This window comes from Alexandromys fortis, unplaced genomic scaffold, assembly GCF_014885135.2.
Source record: "Alexandromys fortis isolate MF-2015 unplaced genomic scaffold, M_Fortis_MF-2015_v1.1 scaffold_0, whole genome shotgun sequence".
Taxonomy (NCBI): domain Eukaryota; kingdom Metazoa; phylum Chordata; class Mammalia; order Rodentia; family Cricetidae; genus Alexandromys; species Alexandromys fortis.
Genome location: NW_026067949.1, coordinates 6199368 through 6225724, shown reverse-complemented (window position 1 = coordinate 6225724; position 26357 = coordinate 6199368). Strand labels below are relative to the sequence as shown.

The following is a 26357-nucleotide window of genomic DNA, read 5'->3' as shown; positions in this document are numbered from 1 at the left end:
CCTTTTCTTACTTCCTTATATCTTACTTTCACTCTTACCCCGTGGCTGGCTGAGTGGCTGGCCTTTAGCATCCTCCTCTCCTTGTTCTACCTTGCTCCTTCTCTTCCAATATTTCTCCTCCTATTTATTCTCTTCCTGCCAGCGCCACCTGTTCTTGCTCCTGCCCTGCAATTGACCTTTCAGCTCTTTATTAGACCATTAGGTGTTTTAGACAGGCAAAGAATCACAACTTCACAGTTAAACAAATATAGTATAAACAAAAGCAATACACTTTAAGTATATTTTCAATACCTGTATTGACCTCCTTTTGTGCTAGCTTTATGTGTTATCTGTCCCTGTGGACTTAATTTTTGTTGTTAGGAATCATTTTCATCTATGACATGTATAAAATGTGAGACATCGTGAACTTTACCCTGTTTTGTGCTGGGTTTTTCATGATACTTTACATATTTGGACTCTGAGAAATGCTTTGATCATTCCAAGTCTAGTTTTAAGCATTGCTGGAAAAAGCCAGAATAATCTTTAGTCTACCACAGTGGTTCTTGGGGGTGAACTTGCGCCATAGGAAACAGTTTTTACTGTCACATTTAGATGATGCTGTGGACATCTAGAAGGCTAGGGATGTTGCTAAACATCTTCCAGTGCATTGGGTGCCCCTTCACAATAAAGAATTATGTAGCTTCCAAATACCATGACTGGAAAATTCTCCATTTGGAGCAGTCTTAACAATCACGAAGACTCTTATAAGACCCAAAGTCTGATAGGTGGGATTGCAAATTATATCCAGATGTGTATGACCTCATAATTTTGCACCTGGTCCTTTTCACAGCGTTGGAAAACTTTGATGCCCTGCTCTGCAGCATGTCTAAAGGTCTGAGAGACCTGAGCTCTGAGTTATGCACAACTAGCTTGCTCGCTCCTGCTGGGTTTCTCTCAGAAGCTCTCAATTGTCTCCTTTACTCTAAATATTTCCAATCCCTCCTGGATTCCTCCCCCAATCATGCAGATTGGAAATCTGTGAGGTACTTAGTCAGCTGTAGGCTTTGTTTCCTGTAGGAACAGTTTAAATTCTTTCAAAGCAAGAAGATAAATCTGGCTCCTATTACTTTATTGTGGCCAAAAGCAGAAATCCCAGATTTATTCTTTCAAAAGCATTTGCCCACTTGTTATGTGCTCACTGCTGGAAAGAAACGCTGAACAAAATACAGCAAGGATCTCTGCTCTCCTCATGCTTGTATTCAGTGAAAGAGAAAAAAAAAAAGCAGAAGCATGAAGCAGTGGTAAGCTGTGTTGAAGATGCTGAACACTAGAATGAATTTCTTAGCAGCAACTTTGGGTAAAATAGGGAAATCTTTTGTGAAGCTGTCAGTTGAGTTGAGCTAAGATAGCATTTACAAACACAACAGAACATGGAGGAGGACCTTAAAGGAGAACTTGCAGAGTGAGGAGAGCCTGGAACTCAACTTTGAGAAATCCCAACCTTTATTTTTCCAATAAAGTGGCTTACAGTGGGAAAGGCAGCCAGGTAATATGTCTGGTCTCAAAGGCCAAAAACTGTTTCAGAAAAAATGAGATAGGTAGCTTAGTCTGCTTGGGTTGACACAAATACCACAAACTTACAGCTTAAACAAGTCATCTGCTTTCAGTTCTGGAGGCTGAGCAGTCCACAAAGTCCAGCATGGTTTGGTTTCTGGTGACAGTTTTCTGGCTTACAGAACTTCTCATTGTTCTCTTATATTCGAAGACTCTGATATCTCTTCCTCAAAGCAGGAAACCAATCTAGTCTGTATGACTGATTAACTTTTCAAAGGCCCTATCCCTGAGAGGGGAGACATAGCAGGGGCCAACAGTACTGAATGAATGTTGCTAAGGAAACAAGGTAAGACCTAAAGATGCACTCATCAATGTGCAATCAGGGGTGACTTGAATAGGTACTATTTTCATGGATGCCAGACAGGTTTAATTTACTGAGTATAAGATTATTCATTTAAGCCACCTAGGTCTAAAGGGCTAATGAGGAACAAGAGTTGTGGTACATTCTTTTTCAAGGTTAAAACTATACTGACTAAAACCATATAGTGAGGACCCAAATAACAAAGTGAAAATAACCAACAGCACTGGCATCTAACACTCCAACACCAAGCATTTATTTACTTTAGTCATGAATTTATGCTTAACAAATAGAGATCCAATGTTGATTTTGGTTCTTGCTCCCTCACTGTCTCATTGTTAGCTGGCTTATCTCTGGTCCATGAAGCTTTCACATCCTTCAAGCAGGTCTGCCTATCAGCTGTCAACACCACTGCTAACAAACCACTTGACAGCAATCACACTAGCGACTGGTTATAGTGCAGACGGGTGAATTTGGAAACAGGTAAAGAAATTAAGTCATCGAACAATTCTGTTTGCCGTAAGAGAAACAATATTAAGATGAATCCTGAGAAAGCAGTTGGGAACAGAGTGCAAAAACACTCAAGTCATGGCAGGACCTCAAGCTAGTATTACTTTAAACCCCCACACATTGTGTTCCTCATCTTTAACCTACTAAGTCTAATTTGTGCTAGCTATATCCTGCTGGGTATGGGGCCATCTACTGGGAACCACAATTGATCTATCAGGAGTCACACCTTTAAAGAAAACTCACTTTCCCTCACAAGCCATTAACTGCCCATAGGTCCACACTTTTGTGTAGGGATTCATGAACCCTTTCCCCTCCATGCTACAATGTTGACAGGCTTGTCTTGTGTAGGAAACCACAGCTGCTGTGAATTGGTGAGTGCTGCAGTCATGTCCAGAGGACACTGTTTGACTCAGATACTCCCCAACGTCTGGCTCTGAAAATCTCCCCGTCCATTTCCATGATGGTTGCTAAGCTTGGGGCAAGGGTTCCCATTTGTGGCTGAACACGCAACAGACATGTTAATCACTGTCCACCGACTCCTCTGATGTGGTCTGAAACCTGCTCTAATAGATGGGTACAGATAAAAAGTTCAAGGTAGTTTGATACTATATCCATTTACCAGAACAATCATAGTAGGTTTACCATAGCTCTGGTGAGCTACCTAACCGTGGGTTCTTGACAATTTATACAGTACCAGTTAAATCCAATCAGGATTGTAAATCCAATCAGGATTGTAACATATGTGCCACTGCTGTATCCATGTGCATATTCTGCCACATCAGTCATCACTGTATTTTATAAAGTTCACAGTTGGGTAAAACACTAATAACTACCCTATCCACAGTGCCCATAGGTCCAGAGTACATTCCAATAACAGCAAGCCAGGAAGGAGGAAGATTCTTGGTTAGTACCAAGTTGATTTTTCTGCATCCTGAAGCCAACATGTGGTGTTTTCAACAATATGGTCTTAAAATCAAGTACTGGTGGGCAAGCAAGAGTAATGACAATAGCCTATATGTTGCTTCAGGGGAAGAAGAGAGGGTCCTTCAAGACACCTCTCAGCAATAGCTTGAAGAGGGGCATCCCCCACCTGGTACTAGGTGTTTTGTTTTTTGGCAGTCCATGGCTTTTAGGAAGAGCATATCTTCTATGTAGGATAACTCTAATTAAATTTATATGAACATGTATATGTGTATATGCTTATAAAATAGGCTTCTATAAGTCTTTTTGACCCTCCCACCCTTCTTCCCATCTTTCTCTTGATAACAGCTGTGTTCTAATAGGTCCCTCTCCTTTAAGCCCCTTCTCCCCAGACCAATGGTCTCTTTCTAGTTTCTTCACTCCTACAGGTTCTATAAATTAAATACACAAATCCAAATACTTGACAAAATCCACATGACTATTCTCTCTTGGTCTGTTACTTAGCAGAATAGAGAACTAGTACTTTATTCTACATTTCTTGTGAATTTCTATACCATGGTTTACTCTAACACACTTTGATATCATATACCAGTTATTAAGCAAACACTTGTATTCTAGTATGACAGGCTTTGTGCCACTTTATATAAGAAGACTTTAATGTGATCTAAAACTTGTTGGAATAAATCATAAGGTTCTTGGTTTTGCGTCTGTAATGCAATACCTTAAATGAGTATTTAAACAAAATAGGGCCTACTTAGCTGCTTTCTGAGGTTTCTGTCCTTCCCAGTTCCCACAGTCATTAAGTCCCCTACCCAAAAAAAAAAAAAAAAAAAAATCACACAGCAGTCTACATTAGTTATAAACTGATTGGCCTACTAGTTCAGACTTATTAACAGTTATAACTTATATTAGTCCATTATTCACATCTATGTTAGCCACATGGCTCAGTACCTTATTTGGTGAGGCAGTCACATCTTGCTTCTTCTGTGGCTGGGTCATGACTATAGAATGGGACTTCTTTCTTCCCAGAATTCTCCTGTTCTCATTGCCCCGCCTATGCTTCCTGCCTGGCTACTGGCCAATCAGCATTTTATTAAAATACAATCGACAGGGTACAAACCTTTGTCCCACAGCACTTAGCTCATGGTTCTGAAGACTTAAGAGCCATGAAACTAACATGGACTTCAAAGGGGAAGAAGAGAGAAGTCAAGACACTGAAACCATGAAAGAATCAGGCATGTTCTTTTATAATAGCTAATCTTGCCTCCTGTAAAATCTTACACAAGATTAAACATTAATGTCTTCGAGAAATCATATCCCATTAGTCCCTACCTTTTAAAAAATTCTGACATCTTAAAACTGTAGACTGGCTGGAGATCAAGCACATATGCTTATAGGAAGTGAACCATAAATAAGTCCTATCAAGGATTAAACTCCACAGTTATTAAACTTCAAGTGTGCTCTTACCATGTTTTCCTGCTCTTCCAAATAATCACATCAGATTATAAACAAGTCAAAAGTGAATGTAAAATATTCTGCCTTACTACCCATGCATTAAAATTCCTCAGTGCCATATCATTGGACATCTGCACTTAAGACATACAGACAAAAAAAATCATAATCCTTTGCAATGTGCCAATCCAGTCCTGAGTACCTAGTTTAGATACTGTGGCTCTGTTGACTTGATACCCTTAGGCCTAATACTATTTATTCCCTCTGCACACAAGTTAAACCTTCTTACCTAAAGACACTACAATCACACACAAATCTACCATACTTTACCACCAGTGAAAACATGCATCCTTTAATTTAACAGGCGTAACATCAGCTCACATTTCTTGAGGAACTATGCTGTATATAGTAGGTGGCCCAGAAATTTTACATACATTCTATGCTTGACATAAATACACTTAATCATTCCACTAATAGAAAAAAAAATGTACACTCAACAAAGTGTAGGATCAGAACTGGGGCTCTAAAACCCTCAGCCCTAAATCTTAATCTTTATCATCCAAGACCTATTTTGAATGTTTCTTACCCTAGCTTTCCCAATTTCCTCAAATTAACTTTTCTCTTTAGTCTTTATTACAGTTTTATTTTTCTGTTAATAATGCATGAATACCTTCTCTCCCTGTGTCCTTACTGAGCCCTGAAGGCATACAAAACAAGCTTGACATTCCTAATATACTAGATAGATTTGGGTTAAGGTTTTGCAGTCACCATATAGACCTGCTGGTGTGCATGTTTGGGCTCCTCAAGGAGCTGAAAAGCTGTTTTGTAGTAACCACCGAAATCATACTCAAGCACATCAAAAATCCTTCACTTGAGTAACTGCTTAGTGAAGGTTCTCTTACTAGCTTTGTGATAAACTTGACTTTATATTTGAATACTCATGAAGACAATAAGTTACAGACTCAAGCTCAGCCATATTAAATATTTAATGCATTTATATTTTTAGAGGAAAGTAAACAAGTCATCCAGAATGCAGAATTGTTATCTGGTTTAAGTTTGATGGTGTCAGGCACATTACAGTCACTGTAAAATCCAAAGCCTGTACAAAATTCCAGCTTATCTGTGCATACAGTGACTTCTAACTCCCTCTGAGAAGATAGACATGGATCCCATGTCCATCTATGCCCTAACTTTATAGAAATGAAGGAATCAAGCACTTTATTTAGCTGCTACTACAAAGAAGCTTTATGTATTCAACAGGGCTCTCAAGGGGCTATTGCTGCCTAAAACAAATAAACCTCTGTCTCCCAAGTGACAAGTAGTGTCGCAGAACAACAGATGGCTGGGGTACAGATAATACATGATTCTTGTATAATGGGTTTCATAATGGGCAAACCACTTCTCTAAGATTTAGTAGATGGTGACTACAGAAGAGACTTCATACAGAACCTAATCAACATGTTCTATAAAAATGGTATTTTCGGACATGTAGATTATACCAAAATTTACTGGGTTTTTGTATGTTGATTAGCTAATGATAAAGCTTATTGGGAGTCGATGTTACATAACAATGCAGTCGACTGTCTAAATGACACCACAGCTCTACTAATGAGCAAGCCTCATTATTTTTGAGGTTCCATGATCCTCAAAAAACAATTACAATAACATATACATACTCTTTAAATTGCCTTGGGATCCATGAGATCACTAATACTGAAATAACCTGAGATGTCTAGCCACTTCAGAGTTCTTTTATCCCAGTCAACCATTGCTTCTATTTAGCTTCCTGCTTTGACAGAAGAAACCTGACTTAGGATAAGTAACTCCTCTAGCTTCTTCCTTTGACCAGAATATTAGGTACTACACATTTTAGTTGATGTATACAGATTTTTTTTAAAACATTTCAAATGGCTCGCTTAAGTTGACAAGGTATCAACTTTTTCATACAAACAAAAATAGACTGAAGGATAAACTTTTATAAGGTAAGAGAATGACAATTAGCATTTTTAGAACTTTGTAATAGTATAAGTATATATGAATTAAACATTAGTATATACATTAATAGTAATTAATAGTAAGAGTTTATTTCTTGTCTTTTCTGCACACATAATTTTGTTCACCCTTTGACATTTATGTATTAATAGCACTCACTTTAAAGGCATCATTGTCAAAAAATGGCAAGTGAAACAATATTTATAACTATGATTTTTCTTTTTTTAGCTTTATGCTTAATATGTTTAGCTGCCAACCCATTTTATTGACATATAGCTTACCTTAAGTTCTCAGAAACGTGTCTATCAAACACCTGATATAAAATTATAGTCAGTTCTATCAGCGGCACATCACTTAAATCACCTGCCAAACTGTGATGTCTTAGGTTCAGTCCCCACCCAGAAACAAAACCAAACACTCTCTAAAACAAAAGTGTTTTTTCTGCTAGAAAGATGGTTCAGCAGTTAAGGACACATATTACTCTCACAGAGGACCCAAATTTAAGTCCCATTCAGACATTTCTGATAGTCATTTAGACCTTTCTGTCATTGATCAAGCAAAATTTATTTTAAACATATTAATATTTACAAATTGCATCTGTTTTTACTTTTGCTTAATATATTTCTATGACTAACAAGCTGACATAGTTTTTTGTTTTGTCTAGTATAATTATATAAATTGAAACCATGTTTTTAGTAGAAAATGTTTGTGCCTGGAAAAAAAAAAAAACCACTGAGACTGCCAGTGGTATTAGAACACAGTATAGCAGGTTTGGTGTACTAATAGCTGTAAATTGTACAGAACAATCAGAAATAGGTTAAGGGATCTGAATGTGCTGCTGCCCAGCTCTATCAAGTCACACTGAGATATCTCAATATTCTCATGACCAATAGGAAGATTCATAGCTGGAAAAGGCTTAAGAGTTGTATTCCATTTAAACTAAGAGTTTAAAGTAAAGTGGAATAACTTTTCTTCTGGACTCAAGCTTGCATAAATTTATTAATTAATTATTTATTTATTTATTTATTTATTTATTTATTTATTTATTTATTTATTATGTATGCAATATTCTGTCTGTGTGAGCCTGCAGGCCAGAAGAGGGCACCAGACCTCATTACAGATGGTTGTGAGCCACCATGTGGTTGCTGGGAATTGAACTCAGGACCTTTGGAAGAGCAGGCAATGCTCTTAACCTGAGCCATCTCTCCAGCCTAAGCTTGCATAAATTTAAAGAGCTGGATTATTCTAGGCATTACATTATTTCTATTTTTATGTTTTTGTTGAGCAACTTGCCACATATTCAGCATTGCTTTATCTCCAGCTAAGTGTGTCAATCTCCTTTAAGATCTAGAAAAGGATATCAGACATGAAACAATAGCAGAGAGCCAAGAAAAGTTCTGTCATTATTCTGCCAAATACTAAAATAGGTTCTGAGATGTGAGATTTGGGTCAGGCTCTGAAACATTGAAATGTCTGATTAAGCTTAGTGGAGGGCAAGGTTACCTATGATGGCATTCAGGAACAAATAGGACTGTGCCCATTAACATGTGAAATAAGACAGTCTTGCAAGAACCAGAGAGCATGCATTAGAGATTAACCACAGAAAGACATCTGACCAACCCAACCTAAATTCAAATAAGCCATCAACTTCATTAATCTAAGGAAGAAAGAAAGAAGGGAAGGAGACAAGGAGGGAGGGAGAGAGGAAGAGAAAGGAGGGAGAGGAAGGGAGGGAGGGAGAGAGGATAAGAAAGGGAGGGAAGAAAGGAGTCCTATGTAATAGGAGCTGCCTCTTCCTGCGTTAAGCTGACCCACCAGATAAGATAGGCTAGACAACTTGGCATTCTTCTACCAAAAATGCCTACTTTTTATATCTACTCCTAATGATTATTCAGTCCACTAGAAAGCTAACAGAGCAAGAGAAAGAGAAGGGGTTATGTTTCCAGTTCTACACCAGTTACAGTATGACATCATATTTGTACTTAACTTTCAGAGACTCAACTTATCACTGTAAATATACAACCTTGGTTAGCTATGAAATTAAAATGAGGGAGCCTAGAACACATTGGGAATTAACAAATATTCATTCTCTTAAATGTAGTCCTGATGCTAAACCTTCTGGTAAGTAAAACACCTTTCTTATATAGACTAATGTAATGCAATGATTGACATCTTTTGTACTGAAGTATCTGAGTGAGCACCTTGAGGCACACTTAAAAATGGCGTTGTTGATCACTAAGGCAGCATAAAGAACAAGAACTGTCAGTGTTGTAGAAAGGCCGCTTGGTCATTCCGGCTGCTCGGCAGCTCTGCCCTGAAATAACCACCCAGAAACTATTAATTAAATCATTGTTTGGCCTATTAGCTCTAGCTTCTTATTGGCTAGCTCTTACATATTAATTTAACCCATCTCCATTAATCTGTATATCGACACGTGGCTGTGGCTTACCAGGTAAAGTTCCTTCCAGCGTCTGTCTCTGGCGGGGTTACATGGCTTCTCTCTGACTCCGCCCTCTTTCTCTCAGCATTCAGCCTAGCTTTTGTTGCCTAAGTTCTACCTTGCTATAAGCCAAGCCAGTTTCTTTATTCATTAACCAATAAAAGCAACACATAGACAGAAGGACCTCCCACGCCATGTCAGGATGATAAATGCTTTGCTTACTTGCTTTATGGTGCAAACAATATTCCAAACTTCTCTTCTACAAGGTTGACAAGTGGAAATTGAAACTTTTTGTCTTACTTTTTTCTTTTCTTTATTACAGAGTACTACAAATGAAAGCTGATGAGAAAGTGGATTTGTCTGATGAGAACACAGCAAGCTGCCCATTGAGCCCTGTTAAGATGTGCCTTAATCATCCTGTTGAGTGGAATCTGACAGCAGCATCTCTAGCAAGCTGTACAGTTAATAACCAAAATCTCAAACATGAAGAAAAATAGTCTAAAGTCCTTGCACTATCATTATTTTATATGTCAATATTCTTTCTCATGAAAAAACCAATTGATCCTAAAATATTTCTAGTCCTGTGATGTCTTTATATTAAATCATTAGTGTTAATCATTTTTATAATTCTGTTTTTTTTTTTTTAACAAACATTAGGTAAGACCATTGTGGAATTTTGCAACAAAAGCAGATTTTGATGTTTCTCTTTTTATTGGTAATTGCCCAGTTCTATTTCTGTGCAGTTTTTGACATATACAGATTCTGTAATTTAGAAAACTAGTATTGTAAAGGTGTGTGATAATGACCTAACCCATGAACAGTTGTGTAACAGGTGGATACTAACTACCTCGAAGCAAACTGGGAAAGGCAAAGGTATCACTTGGAAGTATATCTCTTCTAAAGTTATATATGTATAGAAAAGGGTTGATTAGCTTATCAAATAGCATGTTTTCATTCATAAAAAGAAAATTTTGGTTATTGGTTCTCTTTCTGTAATTTAAACCTCTCATCTGTGAGCCATAAGAGCAATGGCACAATTGCATGTTTACTCTTCAGCAAATTTGTACTTCATGGTAAACAAGAACACTGGTTTAAGTTAACAATTTTGAATGAAAAAAAAGTTAACTGTTTTTATACCTGTTGGTTTTACTGTCTTTTAGCAGTTTACTCCAAAGCTTACAGGGATATCCTGTAGAAGCTGGACAATAGTCCTTACTAATCTAATGATGCAAAGTACACCTGCAGCCATGGCTATTGTCTTAATCTTAGTAGTTAAGACTACTACTAATGGTTTAGTGATTAAAAGCTGCTTTTCCTATGTCAGAAAAGCAAGCTTTGGTACAGTGTCTACATGATCATAGCATCTTTCCTTTTGGATATTCTACACATATATGAGATCGTAGTTCATTCCTAATAGGTTTTCTTCCTATTCTCCATGAATTTTTTTAAGGCAGGGATTTAACAGGAGGTTTAACAATAAGAAATATGAAGCACAGGAAAAGACACAGAACCGAGAGATGAAGAACAACAGTGCTTTTCACTGGTTTGTATCGTTAACATGCATGCCTTTTCGTTTTACTTAATGAGCATTCTCGCTTTGTGACTTTGACTCCTTTTCCGAGTTCTATAAAGCACATATTATGTATATAGAACAGCCTTTTGGTTCTAAAAACCAGCAATATTACCTTCACTCCATCTCAGAACATCAGCTGAAATAAACAGCCTCTGGCAAATAAATTTAAAGAAGCACAATTTGTAAAAAATTCATATTAGGACATTTTTATCCAAAATAGAGATAAGGTCATTACCAAGAATAATAAAAGGTATTTCATTGGATATGGCAGAAATAAAGGTCTACTTTTATACAATGCAATTTTCAAAACATTTGTTTTATAAGTGACAATTTTAAAAGATAATTGAAATTGATAGCAAAAAAACTGCTCATAAATCAGTACATAAAGATGACTTCTTATAACTTTCATTTCCCATTAGTATTGTTTATTATTCCAGGTACATTATATTTTGATATGCCAAAAACCAGTATCTTCATGATTAATGTGTGTGGACATCTCCCTAATCCCAGAAACATTCATAAACAAGGGTTCCTATATGGAACGCTTTAGGAAGAGAAAATTACCCATTGAGGTAAGATTATCAAATTAATACTTAGTATAGGAATCCTACAATTCTCAAAGCCATTGTTTAATGTAAATAAGGAATGCTTTGGTTCATTATACCTGTCCTCAATGGTAATAGATACTTCTTTAAAACTATACATACAAACTTCACCCTTCAAATGCCCTTTGTTTGATGTCTGACACTGTCACCTATGTTAGATCTACTTTATCTAAGCTTCTCAAATATAAGCTACTGGGCTTATTACAAATCTTTCCAAATGTCATAGTTTCATAAGGTTCACCTAGGGAACCTATTTAAAAGTAGGTTCCTAGGTCCACTTAACAGTCTAATAAAAACAAGCATGTATTCATGCAGATGGATCACACTGGCAGATGCCAAAGTTATGTGGCAACACTCCATGTTTCCAGAAACACAGCAAGCATTTCTTATTTTTACCGCAGTAACTATTAAAGCAAAGAAATAAGCACAACTTCAAAGGACTCCATCCTCATCAGCTCTCTTAACTTGGATCTTCATTAATAAGCTGTGCAAGACTAAGTTTACTTTTCATTAGTGCTGCTGTTTTGGCACGTCTTGGTAATCTCATCTTCACTTCTGAAGGTGGTTCTGGAACACCATGATCACTAAAGATATTGAAAATACATTCAATTTAGATATAAGCTTTAAAACTCAGAATACTTATAAATAAAACTTTTAATTTCTGACATTCTAACAGTGTATAATTGACAGTCTAAGTCTATTAACTAAGCTTAAAACTAAAATCCCAAGCAATAACCAAAAAACACTGGCTGGACGGCTATCCGGCCACATGAATCACAGAAAAGCTAGCTAATTTGGTAAGTTTTAATCTACTGGTAAAGCCTGGTGTCATATAGGGAAAGAAGCAAACACCAAGCTTTTATAGTTTCGCTTGTAATTACATAGAGACCACAACAATTTGTCCTAAAGAGAGTTTTGAAATTCAAGTGAAAACTAGTACTGTGTTCTCTTAATATAGTTAGTAAATCTCTAAAACATGGTTAAATCCTTCCACTAAGACTTTATCTAAGAGAATAGGCACAGTCCAATAAAATGAGTAAACAAATGCAGAGCTACAAACTTTTCAGGCTCCATTATGGCTTGACATTGACCGAAAAAAAAACACTATTAATACAAACCACTAATATACTAAAGTTATAAGCAGAATTGTAACTGAAAGATACAGAGTCATATACACAAAGTCAGGTAATGAGAATAAGAATACATGAAAAATGAGAACACATTAAACTAAGTAGTAACTAAGTGCAATGCCAATGAATAAAAATATACATCTCTTCATAAGTCTAATGTTCCTGATGGATAATTTTAATTGTTTGCTAAAGTCACAGATTATTTATGGCTTTTATTATCTTATAATATTAGTTTCTCTCACAAGAAAATTATAGTTTTCTACTTCTGAGCAAAATTAAAGTGATTGGCATCTTCTGTGTCTTGTAGAAACATACGACATACCTTTCGGAGTCAGTCTCAGGAGCCTGACGCCTCCTGTTAGTCCTAGATGAAGGTGGCACTTTTTTCCATCCTTAAAGACAGTATAATTTATTAGCAAAATTTCTAAGAGTTTCATGTTTCTAAATATAGTTTCCATGCTATCTAAATCTTTACTTTCAGCACAACAATCTTCTTCAACACATTTCCTTATTCCTAGAGCCACCTTGATGCTTTCACTACACCACAGACGAGGGAAAAAAGACTAAAATTTGTATAAATTTCTTTGGATGAACACTACAAATACATGACAAACATGACAGAGGCAAACTTCAGCTCACCATATGCGGTAATAAAAACATTTTTAGGCTGGTATGACAGCTCAGTTGGCAAAGTGCTGGTTCTGTTAAAGATGAGGAGTAGAGTTTAAAAGCCAGAACCCACACAACAGTCAGGTGTGGTGGCACAAGCTTATAATCCCAGCACTGGGAAGGCAGAGACCCACAGATCCCTAGGGCTCTATACTTGGGGAAGCTCTAGACCAGTGATGAACTCTTGTCTCAGAAACAAGTAGACTGTGCCTAAGAAGCAACACCCGCATGCATACTCTTGCACACACGCAAGGTAACACTCATATATGATGATTTTCTTTCAGCAGGGGTACAGCGTATATGAAAAAACTAACAAAAAGGTTACAAAGGCAAATTCAGTCAATGAAGAGCTCCAAAACGAAACTTTGTTTTTGTTGTATGTATTTATCTTTGAAGCTTTGTTGCCTAGCTAGGCTGGCCTCAAACTGATGGGCTCAAGCTATCCCCACACAGTCTCTAGAACAGCTGTTATTATAGTCTGACATTATCATACCTGACTTCAAATTTAAACAGCAAGATACAGTCTGCTTGTAAAATACTTAAATGTACACATGGCAAGTTCAAGTTCAAATGTGCTCTTAAATATAATTCAGTGTTAAAAAAACAAAACAAAACAAAACAAAACAAAAAGCAGATCTCTATACACCAGGGTTTACCTGTTAGACTATTTTACAAGGTTGAGAAGGACGGACTAGGGAATGTAGTTCAGTGAGTAGAGTGTTCACCTAGCATGTACAAAGCCCTGGTTTGAGTGACTATGTAAAATGGAGCATGGTGGTATACCACCTATATTCCCAACCTGTAATCAGAAGTTCAAGGTCAATAGTGAGAGTTCGAAGTTAACCTAAGATATATGAAAATCTTTTCTGATAGGAAGGAAGGAAGGAAGGAAGGAAGGAAGGAAGGAAGGAAGGAAGGAAGGAAGGAAGGAAGGAAGGAAGGAGAAAAAGAGAAGAAAATAAAATTTAAGAAAAAGACAAAAGAGACATATTAAATCTGGCCTACAATGTTCCTCATCTCTAAGAAGTAAAATGTAGCATGTATACATTAAGTTTGGAATTAAAAAAAATAAAAAAGGAGTTCTCATACTTTATTCTGTAACTAAAAGTAATCTGATCAAAATCAACTGTTCATTTGACAATTTATATAACTGTATATGCCCTACTCATTGTTATTTATTTCCTCCTCCGTTTATTTATTTGCTTTCACTAATGTATTTATCCCCAGGAAGGCATCCAAGAATATGGAACTAATTTCGAACAATATCCAGTAATTGGTGTTTAAATAATTGTTTGCAATGAAACAATATTATGGCCAGATTCTATTCTAGAAAAGATTAAATATACTTAGAACAGAGCCATAAAACTATTTTCAATAATTAAAATCATGTTTGGCTCATGGGTGGGACTATTAGTGTTCTTGATGGTAGGTCTGCTTGGATGTACTTTCTTATTCTTCTGTAATAAGCATGCATTGCTTTTGTAATAAGGAATTAATAAAACAATTAAAAAGGCCTTGAATTTCAGATGTTTTCCACATGGTCCCCTACCAGCAAGCATGAATTTATCCTAACAAATATTCTACTGTTGGATACCCCTTGGAAAATTGAGTTGGGAAAAAAAAAGATGAAATTAGATGGGGAAAAGGAAGTAAAAGGGGAAAAAAGTGCTCATTGACACAAAAATTCTAATACTACTAAAACTATAAAACTATTATTTAACCTTGTATTGTTTGGTTGGCTTTTGTTGTTTGATACAGGGTTCTCTACATAGCCCTGGCTGTCTCAGTACTCACTGTGTAGGACAGTCTGACTTCGAACTCAGAGATCCACCTGCCTCTATCTCCCAAATGCTGGAATTAAAGGCATGTGCCACCAGACCTGGCAATTTAACATATTCTTGATTTACCTACAAAAAGCCCTTAATTGTATAATCTTTTTGATGTTTTTTATTTAAAATCCTCTGGAGCATAATGATCTTACATTCCTCAGAAAAATCAAGAATTTCCATCAGCTGAGGAGAGTAAAAGAAACTTAAGTATACCTAAGACATTTGAGAATTTTTATTCCTAAGAGAGTAAAGTTAGTATTTTAAATTGAAAACAGTTGTAAGATGAGGTCAGTCCGTATCTTACCTCTGTTAGTCTTTCGTTGTGTGGATTTTGATGTCTGAGCTCCTTTTACATCCCTCAAAGGAGTCATATATGCTTCTATACATGGAATCATAAAAAATACAAACAAAAGACAGTCTTGTTTTAAGTAATCCTTGTATCTCATAGAAAACAAACAGAAAATAGTTCTATTAGCTGCTACCGATGGTTACAATAAATCCCCATTCCAAAAATGTGAATACTACAAAATGAAGCTCCTGGCAAGATGGTTAGTAAGAAATGTACTCAAATACATTGAAAAGTGGAATAAATACATATATAATAGCTTTTCCCAAGAGATTCAAAGAAAAAGATTCTTGTTCATTTCTTAAATTCAATCAAAACAGAATAGAATTCTCAGTAGAGATGAAAACTACAATTTCACAGCTATTCAGGTGAGAATGTGATTACCATCTTTATTCTGAAGAGCTGTAGTCGTGCTGGTGCCCTGTGCTTGGTCCTGTGCTACTACAGCCTGGTCCAGTTCTTTAGTCCCTTTTTCTAATTGGTTCTTGATTTTCTCCAAAGCTCTCAGACATGTTCTATCTGTTACTTGCTGGAGGGGTGGGGGGAATATAAAATAAATAAAAGTTATACGCCAATACCAAGTTGTTTGAAAACATTCTTAAAATTATAAAATTCAAAATAAATAAATAAATAAATAAAATAAAAAATTATAAAATTCATGAAGGAAACAATTATTTCTAATGAACAGGTAAAATATATAATAACAGGTAATACTTAATACACCCATCTAAATTCCACTCTGATAAATATGAACACAAACTACTTGAGAGTATTAAAAACTGTTTTACCTCCAGAATCTCATCCAATAGAAGCAGGAGATCTTTTGTAACACTGCTACTGAGTTCTATAGAACTCAAAGCTTTTGTATAAACCCGATTTTCTGGTTTGCATGGACTTGTGAGGATCTCATTACAAATTTTTATAGCCAAATTGTCATGTACTGTTAAGGCCTAAAAAATTAAAAAGAAAAATCTTTATGAGAATGCTTTATCATAATATAGTTCTATATATCAAACAAAACATTTCTAACTATCTTGCAAAATGCTTAAACCTAAATTTTATCTCCTTGCCTCCAAAAGAAACTCCTTCCTTTATTAGCCATAGTGGGTACTACGGTACAAAGAGATCTATCCCCTTTAGGACTAAGTATCACCCAGCTTTTGAAATGATCCAGGCTGATCAAAGTGGGCCTTTTCCAAACTCACACCACTGCCCTTAAAGGTCAATGCACAGGTACCACAGTGGTACTCATTTCAGTCCTGAGCAACTCAAAAAAAATAAATAAATAAAAAATAAAAATCAACTGAAACTCCTATTTAAACTTCAATTCAATCTGACCTATGCCCCAGATTACATTGCTCACTCTCTCAGGCACTCTATCAAGTGTATTGTTACTCACACTTAAGATTGTAGACTTTTCTTGGATTTCATCATCTTTTGCCTCTCAAGCTTTCTCCAAATCTTCTCACCAATTCGCCTCATATAACCATCAGTGACCATTAAATTCTTGGTTAACAGGTCTCATCCTATTAACTTTTTAATAACTAAGTCCATTTATACACTGACATAGGGCCAACTACAACCTTTGCAATCCTATCTTTCCTATCTACTCAAACCACTTCTCAAATTCCAACCAAGCCCAATGCAGCCAGGTCTGATGATACACACCAGTAATTCTAACTACTTGGGAAGCCAAGCTGTTTAAGCACCTTAATAATGCCCTGTCTCAAAATAATAAATAAAAAGAGGGCTGGGGATATAATCCAGCAGTAAAACAGTTGCCTAGCAGCAACAAGACCTTAGTTTAATTCCCAGAAATGCAAGTAAAACTAACGATACACTCATCATTCTTATAACAAATCTTATATTTTCCTAAATTCCAAAAGCATTTGATGGCTCTTAACATACGTTCCTTAACATATTTTGCTTCATATCCTTTTTAATATAATCTTCCTAGTACATAATCTGTGACAAAGTAGTCACTAAATAACAAAAAAATAAAATAACAATGCACAAACAGAACAAAACTGTCAACTTCCAGTTGGCATCTGAAATCATTAAGACATCAAATTTCTACATATTCAAACAAATGTCATTAAAGAATTTGAAAATCCAGTTAAAATTAATTAAATTATAGATGAGCTAGCAGTTGACCTGTATGCTCCACTTAAGAGCTTGAAATAAACTCTTGCCTTTAAATTGTCCTCATTACATTTGCGGATGTAATGAGTTTTAGATAACAGAGGTCATTACTTCAAGGATTACCACACAAGGTGAGGAGAAAAGTAATGGAAATACTAAGTTTTAGTAACTTCTAGGTTGTGAAACATTTGCAATCATTATTTCTATTTTCATGATGTCTCCACATTTCCCCAACAATCTTTTTCGCCTTTTGGACCTGCTTATAAGCCAGAAAAACAAAAACCTCAAAATATAAATGTAATTCATCACAATTTCAAAGAACCCAGCAGAGGGAATTCTTTACTCAAACAACAATGATCCTCATGCACATGTGGATGTACTTGCCACCCAGACTAACATACACACCTGATAATCTTGGGAATTCTTCCCCTGAGGATTCAATCTGCTTGGTCTTGTCAGATCAATGAGCAACTCAGCAACATTTGTGACATCTACTTCAGCTAAAGGAGATGACGCTGGGGCACTGGCCAGCGTTTGCAGAGTTGGAAAAAAGGCTTCTTCAAAGCATTCTTGATTAGTCCTATTGAAAAGCGATTTGAACTTTCAGTACAAGGCCAAGGACATCTGCCCTGCTAAAGACTTCAGATCCCTTTATCCTTTTTGGCCTTCCCTAACTTCAAGCTTCTGAATAAAGTGATTTGATCAAAAAGATATACCAAAAACTCCATTTACTAGTATGTTGGCAAAGCATTATTTAAGGGAAAAGTTTAATTCTAAAATATGCACAAAATGTATCTATTGAAGATAAGACATATTTCCATGCAGAAAAAGCTTAAAAAATCTGGTTCTGTAAAATGTATGCTACATTCTTACCATTCATCTACTGAAAGAAGGTGTATCAACAACAAAATGACATAGATATAATTCAGGTGTGCATCAGGGGAGGCTGAATCTGACTTCAAATAAGATTTTATCAAGGGCTCAATACCTGCTTGCAAAAGCAAACATGGGAAAAAACACGCCTAGACAATGTCGAAGTTGGACATCCTCTTCAGTCACAGGATTATACCATAACAAAATAAGACGAGAAAGAATCCTGCTGCTGACCAGAAGCCCAGAGAACATCAGCTTGGCTAATCCTTCTGCAGCTCCTGTCCTGAGTTCAGACACCTAGGAAAAATGACACTCAATCAGAAAGTTTTACCTCTAGTTTCTTTTGAAGGTTATGTGTGGTATTTTAAAATAACTATCCAAAAATCACTAACTTTATCATGAATTTGATAAGAGTAGAAACACCATTGCAGGTTTGAAGCTAGTCTTGCCTACAAAGTAAATTATAAACTAACCTGGGTTACAGAATATGGTTGTTTCAAAAACCAGAACTAAAATAAAATACTTAGAGGATTACAATAAATAGTGGTCAGAGCCAAGTTTTGTAGTAAGATATAGCTATATTTAAAAAAAAAAATCTCAAATCAATAACGTAAATTATGCCTCACTGAACAAGAAAAGAGCAAATAATCTGACTGTAAAGCAAACAAGGTTTAGAATTAGGTAAGCAACAGAAAATATGGAGAAAGAAAAATCAGACATCATGAGAAAACTATGGATGACTGTCACTTATGAAAACAGATGAAAAATTTTCCATCAAAATAGTAGCAAACCAAATTCATTAACACAGTGAAAGGGTCATGCATCATGGGCAAGCAGAATTTTATCACAGAAATGCACAGGTGGTGCATACCACAATCAAATATGAATGTTACATACCATTATCAACAAATCAAAGATAAGAAAATCCCTCATGATCATATTGACTGAAGCAAAAGGAACACTCAGCAAAATTAAATTATCTTTTTATTAAAATACAAACACAAAATAGCCAGGGGTATAAGAATAGAAAGCAATCCTTTCAAAATGATAAAGGGCATTCCTGAAAACCTTATAACCAATACCACATTTATTAACAAGATTCATAACTTTCACCTTAAAACCAGGAATATAATAAGGACATCTGCTTCAGAAACCAAACACTGTACATGAAGTAGAGCAATTGAACAAGAAACAAAACACATGGCATTAATATTGTACCTATTCAGAAACAACAGTTTTACACAGAGGAAAAATCCCAAGAATTCCCTTTTCCAAAGTTACTTGTTATTAAGCCAGTTCAATTCACAAAATGTAAAGTTACACACACATATCTCAGCTGAATTTCTGTTCTGAGAACAGTGAACAATCCAAAAGGAAATTAAGAAANGAAAACTGCCCATTTGCAATAGTATCTGTTCTAATTCATTTCTGTTCCTATGTTAGAAACACTGTAACAAAGGAATCTTCAATTCTTTGCACACTAATTTGATAATGAAAACTAGTAAGATGTAAAATTTAAATTTTAAACTAATATTTTTAAAAATAATATTGTGTCAAAGGTAAACTTTGGTAAAAATAAAAAAATAGAGCTAAGAAGATAAACACAGGCTGCAAGTGTTTCATAACTGTAGAGCTGAATGATCCCCCTACCTCGCTATCTAAGAAGTCAGTGAGGAGTTTTAGAACATTCTTAGCTGTGGCGGTCTCTTCAGCATCTTCTGCTTCTTCTTCTTCATCACCACTGTTTACGTCTGCACCTTCACACTGGACAGTCTTAGCTTTCTTAGTTTTAAATGGTTCAATCCCAAATGTCATCAGCTGGTCAAAGATTGCCTTTAAAGCACTGATTTTTATTGTGACGTCATCAATTTGCAAAACCTACAATTAGAAACCCCCAAAAGTTCAGCAAAACAACTTAATACTATATTCTAAGTAAAATTAGTGTCTTTCCTAGTTAAATTTCAATGACAATGTTAAGTAAAAACAAAACAACACTTTTCAGAATTATAATTAAAATTTCACTTTTAAAAAACAAATTATTTATTTATCTCATAATAGAACTTTAGTCCTTAAATCAATCTTTGCAGTGGAAAAAGATTCTGAAGTCACAGTCTGGCTGGATTGTATTATTTCGTCCTTTGATAAGAAAAATAGAACTCAACCATGGTAAAATTTTATCATTTTCTAAGATGTAAACTGTTCTCTCTGCCTAGCAAACAAACAGAAACAAAAAAAAAAAAAACATTACATTTTAATGAGTTTAAAACTTTGTTACAATGTCAGTACATTTAGTTCCTTTTAAGCAAAATTTTTCTCTTCACTTAAATTCAGATTTCATATAATGAATTAAGTTGTCAATGAGATGCTTCAATAAAGTAGTTTAGGGAGATGGCCTAGTTGCTTAAGTGCCTGTCAAACATAAGCATTTCAGATAACCAGCACCCACCCAGGAAGCTAGTTACATAGCAGTGCACATCTATAACCCCACCGCTGGGGAACAGAGACAGGTGGATCCCTAGTGCTCATTGGCCAACCAACCTAACCAAATCAAGGAGGTCCTGGTTCAGTGAGCAATCCTTGTCTCAAAGTTAGACAGACTATAACCTGAGGAAGATACCCAACATAGATCTCTGCATATGTACACAAACAGTTTAAGTCTATCCTGAGAACTACACAGCAAATTCCAAAACCATGGGGGGAAGAGATTCTGTTGTGAATTATTAACTATACTATTCAATGTAATTTGATCTTTAAAATAACCAAAAATCACCTCTATGTTGGTCAAATTAGTGTAGTTAGAAAAATGACTTATTTTCAAAACTGACAAGTGTTGTGGGAGCTCCTTCTGCTCCTTCAGCCAATAGCAGCTGAGATACCAGCCCATTGGGGCGTGGTCTCTCTCCCTTTAAAAAAGCAGCCACTTCCCTCTGTTCACTCTCTGGCTTCTGGCTCTGCTTCTGGCGACTAGGCTCCTTTCCTGATTGGGCAGAGGGCTGTTGTCTGGGACGGTGATCTGTAAGTTTTTCCCCCTTAAATAAATAACCATTCTATTAATCATAATTCCAAACTGGTGTGGGATTGTTTGTGACTTACGCCTTCAGACAAGAATTTCAAGAACATATCCACTACATGTTTTGAGAATGAATCCTGTAAATCTGACAAAACCAAATACTCTTAATATGTCATTTTGATGGCTCTCATAACTTCAGATACATTATTACCTCAGCATCCACAGTTTCCTTGTTACACTCATGCCCCTAATATGCAGCAGTAGCTACCAATATTCAGTCCTAAGGAGATTCTAAGATGAAATAATTGCCCTCTTCTGATTTTATAACAAATCTTTATATCAATTTTTATTATTAGCACTTAACAAGTTTTTCTAATCCCAGTATAGACATTTCACTCATCTAAAAATTGTCCAATGAAAGCCTTAAGAATACTTTGTTTTAAAAAAAAAAAAAAAAAAAACTTTCATAGAGCTGGGCATGGTGGTGCACGCCTTTAACCTCAGCAGCACTTGGGGACAGAGGCAGGCACACCTCTGAGTTCAAGGTCAATCTAGTCTATAAAATGAGGTCCAGGATAGCCAGGGCTACATAAAGGAACCCTGTCTCATAATATAAAGAAAAGTTAAAAAATAATCCAATCTTTATAAAGATACAAAATTGAATCTACTTAGTAGTTATCTTCTTTTGATCATGAACTCTTGTGAAAACTAAAAAAAGGCTAAACAATAAAAAATTTAAAAAATTAAAAACCACAACTCAGAATAGTATACAAAATATAGGCAAACTTCAGAAGTTTTCTCCCCTTCAATCTATCATCCACAAATACTTTTAACTTTAAAAACATGGTCAGACGCAACAATTTTATTAAGTGAGATAACTTAGACTATTGACTCCCGAGCCAACAGTATTTATAGGATGTATGTAAGTGGGGTGGGGTTATGCTCAAGAAAAGATACACAGGACACATGTGACATTAAGGCAGAAGGGAGGTTATGAGAGGTAAAAGAATATGGGGCAGGAAGGCTACAGTCAAAAGAATCAAAACCAAATAAATTTTCTTCCCTGAATCATTTATATTGGAAATCTCTATTTTACAGGGTAAGTTCAATCAGAGTAAGAAAGAAAGAAAGGTATACAGAAATAGAGAATGATAAAAAGCCCAGAGGTAAAAGGTAGTCAGGATAATTTAAGAAAAATTGGCAAGAAACAAGCCAAGCTAAGGCTGGGCATTTAAAACTAATAAGTCTCTCTGCATGTAATTTATTTGGGAGCTGGGTGGTGGGCCTCCCATGGTGCATGTACACACACACACACACACACACACACACAGATATACACAGAAAAATAAAATCTTTAAGAAAAAAAAAGGAACCGAGGTATTTATAAGGCTTGCTCTTTTAACTTTTCTCTATGATCCTGAATGTCAAAATATGACTAAGGCCACATCAATGAAATAGTTCCTCACCCTCTTCTCATTCCTATTCCTGCTGCTGCTATGCTCTATGCTATTGTTTCCCCTTCAGCACAGACTTAAGTGGGTTCTCTTTTCACTTACCTTCTGTTTTTTTTTTTTTTTTTTTGTGTGTGTGTGGTAATGATTAAGCCTTTTTTTCTTATTTATTTATTTATTTAAGATTTCTGTCTCTTCCCCACCGCCGCCTCCTTTCCCTCCCCCTCTCCCAATCAAGTCCCCCTCCCTCGTCAACCCAAAGAGCAATCAGGGTTCCCTGCCCTGTGGGAAGTCCAAGGACCACCCACCTCCATCCAGGTCTAGTAAGGTGAGCATCAACGAAACTGCCTAGGCTCCCACGAAACCAATAGGTACAGTAGGATCAAAAACCCATTGCCATTGTTCTTGAGGTCTCAGTAGTCCTCATTGTCCACTATGTTCAGCGAGACCGGTTTTAACCCGGGCTTTTTCAGACCCAGGCCAGCTGGTCCAAAATATATAAAGAACTCAAGAAACTAGACCATAAAAGGCTAATCAACCCAATTATAAAATGGGGCACTGAGTTGAACAGAGATCTCTCAACAGAAGAAGTTCAAATGGCCAAAAGACACTTAAGGTCATGCTCAACTTCCTTAGCGATCAGGGAAATGCAAATCAAGACAACTTTAAGATACCATCTTACACCTGTCAGAATGGCGAAAATCAAAAACACCAATGATAGCCTTTGCTGGAGAGGTTGTGGAGAAAGGGGTACACTCATCCATTGCTGGTGGGAATGCAAACTTGTGCAATTACCTACTGTTTTTATCCTAAGCAAAGGACACTGACAGCAAATAGTATGCACTCATACATGGTACATGATCATCTTAAACTGTTATTTCAATCTCTTTCTATAAGAACATCTTGATAAGATACCAAGAAAAAATTGAATCCCTAAAGATTATTCACAATCATCAATAAGCATCTGAACACATCCAGAATATTAACATATGGCTAGAGATACAGAGTATTTCAGGAAACAGACACATGATTTTTGTCATAAAATCAATCCTACCTGTAAGAATAACATAAAGTGTTTACTTGCAAAATCCTGACTCTGTAGTCCACAGCATCCCAAGCACAACACAGCCAGATTTCTTATTACAGGATGAACACTTATTATTCCAGGAAGAATCTACAATGAAGTAAAAATTAAATTTTATCAAGGCAAAAAATTTACAATGCTATATTAAAATTTAGGTCAAATTGATGATTTCCATATGATTTTGTAAGGCTATTTCATTTCCATACTATTACAGATATTAAAAAAGAAAGTTTTCAGTTAAAAAAAATGAAAAGAGGTAATTATAAAGTTGATTAAACAGAACACAGAGAAATTTTCCTGTTTCAATATGTAACATTCCCACATCTGCTAAAACTGATTCAGATTCCCAATGCTAACAGAATGAGACAAAATTCCTTAGTATAAGGTGTAGTCCTTCCTACACCCTCATTTCAGACATGCTTCACTGTGATTTTAGCAAGTTCAACTGTCTGATTTTGATATCTCTTTTTCAGTATCACCCAACAGAAATAAAACAGAGGTCACAAACAGAAACTACATGTCATTTTGTTTATTTTAAAATCCACATTAAAGCAAAAAGAAATCAGTAAAAGTACTATTTTTTAATTAATTATTAATTTGATTAATAATTAATTATTATGTATATAATATTCTGTCTGTGTGTATGCCTGCGGTCCAGCAGAGGGCACCAGACCCAATTACAGATGGTTGTGAGCCACCATGTGGTTGCTGGGAATTGAACTCAGGACCTTTGGAAGAGCAGGCAATGCTCTTAACCTCTGAGCCATCTCTCCAGCCCCCAAAAGTACCATTTTTAACATAGCATTAGATTAACATAGAGTTAATCTTATATATTCTAAATGGTACTACAGAATGTAAATGATAAAAATTATTATACAAATTTTATATTCTTCCATCTTTAAAACTGTTACTATATAAAAGGAGACTGCTCTTTCCTTCGTTCCCAGTCACTCAGACCTGAATAACAGAAACTGTATTAATTACAACACCGATCGGCCAATTGCTTAGGTGTATTGCTCGCTAGCGCTTATATCTTAAAATAACCAATTTCTATTAGTTTACATTTTAACACAAGGCTCGTGGTTTGTTACCTCTTGCTTCTTGGGCACCTACCTTAGGCAGCTACATAGCATCCCTTTGATTTTCTGTTTTGATTTGCTGCCTGGCTTTACTCTGCTAAGCCATTGGTCCAAATAACTTTATTCATTAACCAATAAATGCAACACACATACAGAGGACTTCCCACACTATTATTATAGTATGTATCAATCTAAACTAGTTTTTAATATTTATATATGGCTCTGGTTTTAAATGTTCTTCCCTCTCTTCACATATCTTAAGATATAACAGGATCATTCTCCTCAAACAGGTCAAACCCTGCAATTACTAAGTTAACTTGTGACCATTGAAATCTTCATAATCAGTGTTAATAACCTAAGTAACTAATTTTTATATTTTAATTACAACACCTTTCCCCCCTTCCCTTTGCTCCTCTCATGTCCCCTATCACCCACTGCATGCGCCCCACACCCCTTAGAAATTGATGGCCTCTTTGTTATTGTCACACACGAGCACATAAATATACATAGTATCTATTTTTTTAACAATATTGCCCTCATTGAGCAGAGGATTCAGGAAAGCATTCTATATGTTTTATTTTTTATGTATACTACATTTCAAGCATTTCTCAGATAATATGCATTCAATGAGCATATTCTAAAGAAACAGTTTATATTTTATTTTAAATGACTATAAAAATGCATTATCTTATTTATTCCTCATACTATGAAGTAGTCATTATGGATATACATAGTTCACTATTTATATTTATCAAATTTTTCAAATGGTAGACTTTTAATTATTTTAAGCACTAATAAACATATTATATAATAAGATAGAGGAGTATAAGGCCTCAGAGACCAGCAGTGTACCAAAGATTCAATGATCCCATTCATGGTTGCACCAATTCCAGCTGAAATGGATATCTGCTTCAACAGTTCATAGCACAAAATAAGACACTTCTGTAATGTTTCAGCATCATTCTAAAATAAAGGACAAAATATCCAGCATTAGTAAGTATAACTTTTGCCTATCTCTTAAAGAATTGCTCTCTTGAGAGTTTTCTATGGCAATAGTCACTCTTTGTTCCCTAGGCTATTTTATCCAAACATGCAATTCTATTTTTCATTTATGAACTAGCCAAGTGTTATCTAAGAGTTTCCTGCTAGATTGAAACTGTCCATCCTAAGGGGGAGCTCCTTAAACAGAAGGTAAACAACTCAAAATAGATTCAGGAAATCACCCAAACTGACCAGAACCACAAGCCACCTGCAAATACACCAGACCAGCAGCCTGGAAGAAGCAGAAACCAGGTGAGCTGCCAGTTGGAAGATTAGAATAACTGAGGCACCTCTGGAAAGACATCCCCCAACCTGATAA

General features: G+C 35.8%; 2 protein-coding genes across 3 annotated transcripts in view; one reads left to right on the top strand and one right to left on the bottom strand.

Annotated features, from left to right (window-relative positions):
* Lcorl (ligand dependent nuclear receptor corepressor like) overlaps window positions 1-9704 on the top strand; it is a 155725-nt gene extending 146021 nt beyond the window's left edge. The window contains exon 7 of one of the 2 annotated variants that reach the window (XM_050149583.1): window positions 9529-9704. In XM_050149583.1, the coding sequence (XP_050005540.1) occupies window positions 9529-9703 (175 nt within the window). In that variant the 3' untranslated portion in view covers window position 9704. The remainder of the gene's footprint in view (window positions 1-9528) is intronic. The other variant, XM_050149584.1, reaches the window with a different exon arrangement.
* A 2124-nt stretch (window positions 9705-11828) lies between these two features.
* Window positions 11829-26357, bottom strand: part of Ncapg (non-SMC condensin I complex subunit G) — a 32196-nt gene continuing 17667 nt past the window's right edge. Inside the window, exons 12-21 of the mRNA XM_050149587.1 lie at window positions 25850-25960; window positions 23889-24008; window positions 20024-20251; window positions 18489-18670; window positions 17906-18080; window positions 16147-16308; window positions 15743-15887; window positions 15317-15391; window positions 12837-12906; window positions 11829-11968 (exon numbers count right to left, since the gene is read on the bottom strand). Coding sequence (XP_050005544.1) covers window positions 11845-11968; window positions 12837-12906; window positions 15317-15391; window positions 15743-15887; window positions 16147-16308; window positions 17906-18080; window positions 18489-18670; window positions 20024-20251; window positions 23889-24008; window positions 25850-25960 — 1392 coding nt within the window. The 3' untranslated portion in view covers window positions 11829-11844. The remainder of the gene's footprint in view (window positions 11969-12836; window positions 12907-15316; window positions 15392-15742; window positions 15888-16146; window positions 16309-17905; window positions 18081-18488; window positions 18671-20023; window positions 20252-23888; window positions 24009-25849; window positions 25961-26357) is intronic.